Here is an 11,210-nt window from a genome sequence, read left to right on the forward strand (position 1 = left end):
ACAATTTTCTAGCACACCTATCTGATCACCTATAATGACCGTTTCTAGTTACTCGACAGTATGCAAAAAATGCAGCACGCTTTCCAAATCACTGTGGAGATGGACATTTTTAGCCTTGCATTCCTTTGTCGTAGTTGAAGCATGCTCTTGCTAAATCTAATAATTCTTGACAACTCTTTAACTAAATGTTCCCTAAAACTAAGGGGTTAACTCTAACTAAAAGTTGTTGTCTTTAAGTGCACTTCATCATTGTAATGTAGGAAAGTTTCTGAATCGCCAATAGGTAAATACTGAAAAAGCTGCATTGAGTAAAATTCTAGAAATGTAATAAGTTGGGCAAGTCTTGTTTTACCGATTTTGTGGTCGCACACAAAATCAACATTTAACGCTCCTTGACTATGTGCCCATTCCATTCCGACTACATTCCGGAATCGGCATTCCCGGTGCTTTAAAATGTGGAACGATTCCAAAAACATTGCAATTCTGGAGTTGCCACTCCTCAACTCTGGTGCTGACCATTGTGAATGGCATCTAAACTACTTGCTCCCTTATAATCCTGCATGAATTTCCTTTGTAGCTGACTAGTAAGTACATAATCATGAAATACAAACTCCAGTCCTCTGTAGCATATACAATAGACATCTGTTGTGTTGACTTTGGTATTACTGAGGTAATACCAAAGTCAACACAAGCTTTAACATAAGAGACACAGTGCTCACACTTAAACTTACGAAACATATCCAAAGCTTGTACATGATTTTTGCTGGAGAATGTTTGCTAAGAGATTGCCTTGTAGGCTGCTGCTGCAAGATAAATTCTTGTGCTTTCAGTGGTTTACAAGACAACTTTTACAAGACAACATAATTTATGTTATACTATGCCAGTCTCTGGTGGAAATGCTTACTTTATGTAATGGGGAAAACACAGGGAAGGCGGGAGATGGAAATTCAAAACAATGAGCAAAACGAGAACAAGGTAAAAGCAGGAACCAATGTTTTGACAAGTGGACTTGGCTTTTTCAAGGTGACATATGCTTTCCTCGGCACAGAATATACAGGTAGGGTTTCAAGTAGAACAACCCTACCTATATATACTGTGCCGAGGAAAGCATATATTGCCTTGAAAAAGACAAGTCCACTTGTAAAAACGTTGGCTCCCGCTTTTACCTTGTTCTCATTTTGTACATTACCTTATGTCATGAAATATGATTTTTTTTTTAATAGTATCTCATTTTCATTTTAGTTTCTTAAACCTGTATCTCAGTATCTGTGCTACAATACTCTGTTGTTTGCATTTTGTCCGTTTCTAGTGGTAGGGTATATTATGGGGGGGGGGGGGGTAGTTGAGACAAACTGCAGCATTTTGTAATGCAGTGCTAGCACTCGCATTCTGCTAGGGGCTTCCTCCGTGAGTTCTTAACTGTGCAACATTGATGTTCTATCAAGCTTAGTGCATTTAGATAATAAAAAAAAACATTTTATTCTATGCTTGTCAAAAACTCTTTGCAGCACTGTGTTGACAGTGAACTGTGACTATCCATTTCTTGCAGGTTGCGGAAAAATCTGAAAGGGCTATATCTAGTGCACCCAACATTCTGGCTCAAGACTATTGTCATTATGACCAGGCCTTTCATCAGGTCTGTCCAGGCACTCATTCCTTCTTGTGTCCACTGACCTGGCTCACATGTCATACTATTTGCAAGCATGTTATAAATACTGGGTGTTTATTTAGGCTGGATGTGAGCAGGATTATTCGAAGAGGTAGACATTACTTGCATGAAAAATGGAATTGCATAGTTGACTAATTACCATTTTTTGGTAATTAAGTTCTAATTATTCAAGACAAATATTGCAATTTACGAAGTCTAGCTTGTGAATTCACAATGAATATCCACTTGGAATGAATTCTTAGGATTATACCAGTTTCCAGTCATTCATACCCAAAGGAAGTGCGTAATGAAATACACGGCATTCCAGTTACAGTGTAGATTGCTTATAAGTTGCCAAAGTTGCAAATAGTATCCACACTATAAGCAGTACAACACTACCATGAAAGCAACAATTTTCAAAGCCTGCGCATGTGCATGACATGTAGACCAAGCAGCCGCACATATCCGACAATTGAAACATTGTGATCGGGTTGTCTGCATCCTTTTAAATTTGCGAATGTTGAAATTTTACATGCCTGAGTACTGACCTCAGTCTTCACATGAAGCAGACAAAACAACACGTCATAATATGCGAAAGAGGAAAGTATTTACTCCCTGCACACAAACTGAAAAGTCGGAAGAGTGATGACATGTTTGACATGGAGTTTAGGGTGGAGCACATGCCGCTGACAAGTGGTCGGAGCAGAGCATGCCTCCGAGATGAAGTGGCATGTGTGGTTCGACCTTGGAGGCCATGAGTAGCAGCGGCAGGGTGCTCTGTCACATAGGCAACCCCCGTATGTGCGCAGCTTGCATCATGCTTTTGCAGCACACTGCTGTGGAGGCAGGTGCACATTTTTTTCCTTCTGCTGCTTGTTCATTCACGCCGTGCGTCTTCCTCCTCTGCATTCCCCTCATCACTCTCCCCTCCGCTGATGGTGCACCCCGTTGAGAAGCCTACCCACCGTGTCACTCGTTTCTCTACAAAGTTTTCCGGCAGCCGCATTAGAACTAGTATTTTGTCTCGTGCGGCTACACTATAAGCAGTATGCATGTATACATTGAGTTCTGTGGAAGAGTAGGATGGGAGACTGGGAAGACCTGATCAGACCCTGTCCTGCACTACAAGCAGTTACATTTTAGGTGGTCCTAGCTGTATTTCTTGGGCTTCAATGCATAAAAGCATAAAGTAGCGTGTCAAAAAAGTAAGTGGAACATCAGTGCATTTTTACCCTGAGTTTAATGCAGCTACCTCAAAACTGGTGTCATCCTCAGAATTTGTTCCAAAAGGACATGCCTTGAAATCTCACCGGCTTCAATTGTAAATATCAGTAGCATGTGCTGTAAAGCAATACTTGAAAAACTTAATTTGTGAAACCTGTATTTTGATTTCTCATGCAAATGATGTCTGCTTCTTTGAGCAATCCACTTCAAGGAATAAAATTGGTTATTTGCTAAAAGAAAGAAAGAAAAAAAAAAGACACATGATGCATGCGTGCATGCACACACATGAAAGCAGTACATGAGGGGCACACAGCAGTACTAGTAGCTGATAAGGTACTAAATAAGCAGATACATTAAGATACATAAAAAAAAATTGCTGTAACATTAATAAGAGAACATAATAGCTGAATGTATCACAGATTGGAATTGAGCAACAATTAATAGATAGAGGAATACATAAAAGCCTTAAAAAGAAAGGGAAAGAAAAATCAGTTATGAGGTGACTAAGTCTTTTCCACACAAATCCTTTCAAGATGGCTTGCGAGCACGGTGCAAAATTTGGAGTAGTCATTGCAAGATGCAATGATATCAGGCAGTGAATTCCAGAATGTGATAGTCGAACTATCCGTCTTCAGTGTTCATTTTTTTAGGTGTGCTTTGGGTTGACTGCAAGGTAATCGCTAGTAAGATTTTTTCAGGGAAGGGCTTAGGAGCGCATGTCATGATTCAGCGGAATGACAAAATGAGTAAGAAGATTAGTGCGACTTGAGTACCATTAGAGAGAAAGAGTGTGTTTTAGAGTGCTAACACTGACTTGCCTAGAGTACTGTGGCACCTCACTTTTTGAATACTTTCTTTCAGCTCAAAGTTTAGCAGGAAGCTACGTTTTGTATATAGCCTCGAAGAGTTGTCTTGGGTGGTGCCACTTGACCACGTGTGCATACCAGACAAAGTGAAGCAGTAAGTGAGATTGCATCACTTGGCTGGCCCTTGCATGCCATATTTGTATTAACTGCATGTCAACCTCATATACTGTAGTCACATTGAGACTTTGCTCTTGGTTGCAACTTGCTAGTCTCTCAACTTGTCTGTGCATAGGTAGTGCTCTCACGTAGTGTAGAAAGCTTCTGCAACACAGAGCTCAGCCTGTTCTAATGGAGACAGGGTTGCTACCTTTGTCCCAAAGAAAGAAAATCTGGTAGTCTGTCAGATAGGTGTTGTAAGCAGCTGTCAATATGCTGAACTAGCCATTATCAGAAGATACTAAAGATTTGGATAAAAGAAAAAGAAAGGTTAAGTTGGGGTAAGTTGTATCAACGGAACCCAGACTTCTATGAAAATATTTTTATTTAACGGCACAGTAAACTTGGAACCAACAAATACATGAAAGGACCTCTGAAATGTACCGTGTGCATGGCAATTAACTGGCACTACAAATTATGGAGTCACTGCTAGGCATTTAACAGAATTATTCTCAAGATCTCAGAAATTTAATTAGGTCAATTGACGTTACCTAATTCTGTTTCTATATAACAGATGTATATTACTTGATAGTGTTTTTATATGACAGATGTATTTTTGACATAAGTGCTAAATCACTTCCTTCTTGAAAACCGGAAAGCGAGCCGAGGGGTTCAGGAAGTTGGATTTGCGACCAGCACTACCCACAAAAATCCAACAATGTTAGTTGGAAACCAATTTGGTGGCAACCCTGTATCAGAGTGCTAGTTAATGTCTTGTCATCACAAATGTTCCAGTCTTGTTTGAAATGTTCTGTTCAAGTTGTGGGCATGGAATTAACAATGTTCTGTGCTTGTTCTGATTGTGCTAAAACTTTTGTGTGCTAATTCTTTGTAGTCATTAGCAGTGTGTCATTGCCTGCACACAGTAAAGCACATTTATTGACTTGTGTATTGCTGCCTGTGTTCATCTTGAGGCCTAACCCTTGCATTCAGCAATCAATAGCCAAGCTTTGTGTTAGGCGAAGCAACCAAATTGCAAAGGGGTCTTATATAAAGGTGACGAAATATAGTGCGTCCCTTTGCCAAGTAATACCTCTTGCTTGACCAGTGCTTCCTCTGTTTATTGCTGAAACTAACTGCATTGTTTTTGTCCCTAACACTCAAAAGATTCGACGCTGAGCGCGTCCTTGAAGGATAGGAGAGCTTCACTCCTCTTCATGGAGGTAATGCTTTTGCTTCTACTAGCCTAACCTAACATGCTTTTGTGTTCATTGTGCATGATTTGACGTATCTCGTTGGTCTATGTCAGTGTCCCTCTTGTGTCGCCAGCTTTTCTTTTCAGCTTGATTCACCTGCATAACATAGTGGTTGTTCATAAAATGACTACTGAATGCAACACCCTACTAAAGAGAGGTGAACTTTGCCGCCAGCTTTAGTTAGAAAACCAGGATCAGCAAGCATAATCAGTCTAGCTTTAGCACTCTTTCAGGGTGAACTTCACTAGTCATTCTGGAGGAGCTACCTGAATCGTCAAAAGGGCGCTCAGGTTGTGCTAGGATGTTGCAAATTTATATCTCCCTGAGAATGACATAATGCTTTGTGCCGCACCCAAGTGGTGGCTGTTGTGTACAGCCAGCATACACAGTAGAACCTTGTCGATATGATCCGATTTGTGCAGTTTCCCGGCGCCAACATTCTCGATCGAGGAAAAAAAAAAAAAATGCCCCAATACAGTTATGCTTCTTTCTTTTACCGGTTGATACGTACCCTGAAAACAAAATCTTTCAGTACTTACATTCAGTACATCGCCAAACTGCGATCGTATATGTTTTCTGGCCACTAGATTCCATGCAAACCATGTATCCACGTAGATCCCATGGAAACAGTGGGCAGCTCGCAGGCACGAGCCGCGCACTGCAGCAGCAATTTTCCTGCTGTACTCACCCACGCGTGTCACGTGAAAATGCCGGTTCACTCAGTTTTCTATCCCGGTTACAGGAAATCTCCTCAAGGGCCGTCGCGGGCCGCATTCACACCTGTCGCCGCGAACCATATTGTGATAAGCATCTTCACTCTATCTCTGTCACAGAGCACATGGCGTATTGCCATTGGAAGCGTATTGCAGGCGTTTAATAGGCGATAACGCAAACCCACTGCCATTCCGTGCTGCAGCAGGCAGCGCAAAGCGAGTGTCATGTTTCGCTCCAGCATCATCATATCCTGGTCTTATGAACAAGCTCGATTTTGTTTTGGCTTCTCATCACAGTCTTAAAACACTACTACGTAATAGAACAACAATTACGCAGGTCACAGGCTGCTAGGGCCTCACCAGCTTTACGTGAGTCAGTGTCTCATTGCCGTGACGATTTGCGCCATGTGAGCATGTGGAAACTTCTTGCCAAAGAGCCCCACCAGAAGAAGCTGCTGACCCAGGCCAAATACAAGAAGTGCAAATGAAAGCTTGCCAAAGTCGCAAAACCAACAGTTCACATTACCTAAGTGCCAACTACAGTCGAGTATGCCAAATGTTTTAGTTACTTTTGATTGTACGTTTTCCCGATTAACATGTTTCTTCTCGCAATATTTCTTTTTTTGCAAAACATGTGAACAAAGTTCTACTGTAGTCTGGGTGTGCTGACTGGTTGAATTTGTGCTTCAGTAACGGAGCAGGCGAAAGGGATTGGTTGTAGACTAAGTTGACCCAAAGCAATGATTGAAAAATGTAAATCTCTTTCGATCTGTGGAAATCAAATCTCTCTTACTCTGGAGGAAAAAAAAACAACTTGCTTGTGAATATGATTTCCTGAACTCAGTCAGTGTAATCATAAGCCCCCAATGTCTCAATATGTTTGCGAGACTGGCTCGTGGTCTTGAGAGAAACCACCTGATACTTCTGGAAAACTTGTGCCACCTGGAAACCGGAAAATCCTGGATTATGCTAATGGGCTCCACTGCACTCTGAAGCATACAACTTGAATAAAAAAACTAACATGATTCTGCAGCGCCATAGATAGTAGGAAGGAAGCTTTAGCTCAGGGTCTCCTATCTAAATACATGGGAGTGTAATTTTTTTTTCTTCTCTGTGACCACTGCACTGAGGTTAATGAAGTTTGTTACATTTCAAATAAGGAGTTGAAATCTAATCAATGTAGGAAGCAGATTGTTTTATTCAGGCCGTTGATTAAAAGAAAGAAAAAGCATTGTTGAAATGTGAGAAATGCCAAATACAAACTATCAATTTTAGAACTCTAACTTGTCAATAAGAGCGATATTACAATTGTGTAAACTAAACATCTAAAGCGGACAATATTGATATATTATGCACCGCTCCAAACTATACTACTAATATGCGAGTAGGACGTCTGCAAAACCCTCTTGAACATTTTCACCAATTTATGTAAGTTGGAAATTCATATAACGAATGTGTCCACTTTAAATGCTCTAATGGATGCAGTTTACAGAAATCTGGCGTCTGTTTTTGGTACACAGTTGCGCATTTGTAAACTGAGTGCTTTGTAAGAGATACCAGGCTCTAAATCAAAATTCTGCTTCCTACAATCATTAAAACCTAACTTTCCCTCTCAAATGCAATAAATTTAATTCAAATCTGTCTAAGGGTTGTCACGCAAAAGCTTTTCTATGTTTTACATGTTTGAATAGACAACGTCAGAGTTGGCCCCGAGATAAAGCTTCCTCTTAAGGAGGACATGCAAGAACACAACTGGTTACGGTACCCTCTGTGAAGTGGCCTATATAACCCTTGCGTGCAATTTTGCAAATTTGCTTCACGTATTTGTGAAGCTTGCGGGCAACACGCGCATTGCAAAGCAAATGCCAGTGGACTGAAGGAACGACGTGCTGCAGTGATCTGCACTAACGTTGCAGGCAATTGGAAGTATAATGCTGTTAGACGGGATAGGTGGTTGCTGGATTCACGATTTGTTTTACCAGTGCAAAATAAAATGGGACGCAAAGACGAGACATGTGCACCCCAAACACTGAGGTGGTAGCATATGCGGTGCGCTGTCACCCCTCTTTGTGCTCCGTTTTACTTGGCACCTGTATCTTCTTTTTGTGTCCTACTTTAGTTTGTGCTAACAACATGGATCAAGAAACATTGCAGGCATCACATCATGAACTGAGCTGTAGTACAGCAGATAAAAAATGAGCATTTCAGAAAACTGTCGGCATTTGACAACACCTAGTGCAAAGTATATTATATGCTTGCTCGTGCAAGGCAGCCATGCTGGAGTGACTACAGTGCTCCACTTGAAAGGTGCAGTGTAAATGGCTTGATCCCAGATAGGCCTGCTTGGACATTATTATGTAGTTTGCCTGAGCCAAAATGTGATGAACAAGCAAACAGGATCAGCCCCATTTGCTAGCTGCTCACAGTAAAAAAAAGTGCTGTTTTCAGGAACTGTAGAATTTACATTTAGGTATTTCCGAGGTAGAGATATATAGCTTCAATTAGACAGTGCATTCTTAAAGATACCATGGACTTTAAAAAAAAATGCGAATAAAAAAATTACACTGAAATTTGACTTGTTGGGTTTACATAGGCCACTATAGAGTGGATAGAGTGCCTAGGAATGACTGCTGTGCGTGTTGGTGATTGACCTTTTTTTTAAAGGGGTATCAACACGACATTTACGTACAACTTGACATTTCTTTTACATTAAATGAAAATGTAAAACCTTCCAAATCCTAGAAAAATACTGGCAGCTTCCAAAGCACTCTACCCATTTTAATAGAATACTTGTTTCTACAACCCACTTTCAGTTTCAATGCACAGGAGGTGGAAGTGTTGCAACATCATGATGCATTGGTTTGCTCTGTAACTGTCATTGCTGCAAGGGCAGCCAGAGAGCACATGTGCAGCACTCGTGACTATCTTTTTTTTATGATCACCGTTAATCATGCATAACATTATTGCTATACAATGCCAGCAAATTTTTCTTTGTCATGACATCATGATGATGCCAGTGACGCCAGGTCTAGCATTTCAAAACTAACTGTCGTGTCAAATGAAATATCTTATCAGTGTTTGCCAAGTCTCATCATTTAACATGTGCTAAACATGTACAGTTTCTGCAACTTTGAAAGTACTCCTTTATGACTCAACTTCTGCACGTGAAGACTGGAAAAAATTACATTTTGTTGTTGCTTAATAGTGAATGTGACCCAACATGTTTCAGATTGGAGTTTGAGAACATGATCAAGGAGAAGAAAAAAAAACTGGGAAGCAGAAAGGTTCTTCCAGGACCAAGGCAGGTCACGGATGACGCTTCCTAGCGGCTCTGTTACTCGCAGCACCTGAACTGATGATGCAGGTGCTTCATCAAAACTGTTGTCGTTTATGAGTATGGTTGCGACTTTTAGCATCTCAGCAGTGTACAGAGAGTAGAGACCCTTGGCATTCACATTCAGTTGACATATTTGTACAGCTAATGTGTTTATTGGCTCATATATATAGTTCGAGAAAGAGCCAAGAATGATATCTTAGGTGAAGAGAAGCTGTAGGTTGTGAGCAGGCGATGTCAAGACCTGGGAATGCTTGTATTTATATTCTGTGTGTGGAAAGAAGTGTCTTTCTTGGATGTTGTTTTATGTGCCTTTCTTTCGTAACTTCTGCACGAAGCTGCGCCTTCAAATATGTGCCGGCTTGCAAAAATGCTTCATTGACATCGGATCTTATCTTTTTTATTTTAAGTGCACGAAATTGTGCAGTTACTAACTTTTATGAGAGAAGGTCACATGTGCAATTTTGTGATGAATTGGGTGTCAAAAAATGATGGGGTATATGTGGGGTGCAGACAGATTTTGAGCAGTGTTGCTCTGCTACGCTTCCTTAACATATCATGTGGTTTCCTGTACATCCATTTTGTAGAAGTGTAGCACCACATACATTCGTCATTCAGAGAGCACCTTATGAGATTTCGACAATTTGTTGTGGCTTTTGTAGCTAGCCAAATAAGCTTCTGATCAGCCAGAGTGGCGTAGACGGTAGGAGCCAGCATTAGTGATGTCAGTCAACTTGCATAGTAGTTCTATTTCTACTGTATGTATGAGCGGTGGCTGTGCTGTTGTACATCATAATTGAATGGTCTTGGTGCTGGTGTTGTATTTGGAAAATCAATGTTGCTGTTACAAGAGCTTGTTTCTAGTTGCAGAGTTTATAGAGTAGTTGACTGTTACACCCAGAGCCGTTTGCACCCAGTATTTCAAAGCACCGACTTGCCAGCATGCCTCCATGTGCACGTTTGTTTGCTCTTAACCGTTGTAGTCATGCCAGCGCAATGTGTTGTCAATGTCCCTGGCTTTATTGTGCTGCATGTAATAAGCATTGAAGCCCATTGCGCTGGGTATGGCAGTGAACGTAGGCCCTCAAGTATTGTGCACATATATAGCCTGTTTCAATCTTCATAGCCTACTACACTCTGTTGTGTTTGCTGTAGTTATGATAATAGTCAAGACAGACATATATTTTGTATGTGCACTTACATGTTGGAACAGCACCCATTAGGGCATGTACTATCATTGACCGGAATCCAAGAGTATTTGTTTATGTGATGATCAATGTGTTCAGAATACTTTTAGGCAGCACTGTGCGATAATGTTGGATACTTGTGGCAAGGCATCCAGGAAGAATGTTTGTTCAATTAAGTGAATGAAATTGCTCATTGAGCTAGGCGCAAAATGTTGCTGCTAGTAGGTTTCCCCACATGACTGGGAAGCCATGAGTAATTTGCCACAGCTTGTGCCTGTCGAGGCTTGCTACTTGCTTGCTACGAGTAGCATGTAAGCAAACCCTCTTGTAACTGCTTTGAGCATGCATGACAGCACAATACTGGCTACGTTTCAACTATGTGCAGAAGCCTGTCTGTGAAAATTTAATGTGCTGTGTCAATAACTGCAGCCCGCATAGTTACCAATTTGTAGCTACCCAAAATTGGCTTGAAACGAGAAGCTGTTGTGTGATAATCTTCATGGCACTTGTATGCTAAACTGCTTGCACACTGGTTGCCCATACTGCGGGTTAACAAGTCAAAGGAGACAACGCACTCCTCTTTGCGAAATGCCCGAGTGTTGGGGCTTCCACATGCCCTGTTTGAGCTCAGCGGCATGAACAGTGAGAGCTCCACTTACAGTACAATAATGCACTGTTGATTGCTGCGTTTCAGTTATTTTTGAAGTGTTATTAGCTCAGTACTTAAAAAGCCAGTGAGGGCCTGATCAAACTATAGGCTAGTTGACCATTTCCTGTACTCAGAAAAATGTAACCAATAGACAGCCCAATAAAGAAAAGATGATTGGAGTGCACGTGACTGTGGTGTTAATCTGCTTTTGTAGTGTAACATAACTCTGATTGTTAC

At 41.0% G+C, this 11,210-nt stretch overlaps 1 protein-coding gene across 4 annotated transcripts in view; it reads left to right on the forward strand.

Moving 5' to 3' along the window:
• LOC142583050 (uncharacterized) overlaps positions 1 to 11,157 on the forward strand; it is a 65,579-nt gene extending 54,422 nt beyond the window's left edge. For 3 of the 4 annotated variants that reach the window (XM_075693317.1, XM_075693318.1, XM_075693320.1), the window contains 3 exons: positions 1,550 to 1,636; positions 3,734 to 3,832; positions 9,033 to 11,157. In XM_075693317.1, coding sequence (XP_075549432.1) covers positions 1,550 to 1,636; positions 3,734 to 3,832; positions 9,033 to 9,129 — 283 coding nt within the window. In that variant the 3' untranslated portion in view covers positions 9,130 to 11,157. Of the gene's footprint in view, positions 1 to 1,549; positions 1,637 to 3,733; positions 3,833 to 5,001; positions 5,058 to 9,032 lie in introns of all 4 variants that reach the window. The other variant, XM_075693319.1, reaches the window with a different exon arrangement.
• Positions 11,158 to 11,210: the final 53 nt, after the last annotated feature.

Source organism: Dermacentor variabilis, chromosome 5 (assembly GCF_050947875.1).
Source record: "Dermacentor variabilis isolate Ectoservices chromosome 5, ASM5094787v1, whole genome shotgun sequence".
In the NCBI taxonomy this organism is placed as follows: Eukaryota; Metazoa; Arthropoda; class Arachnida; order Ixodida; family Ixodidae; genus Dermacentor; species Dermacentor variabilis.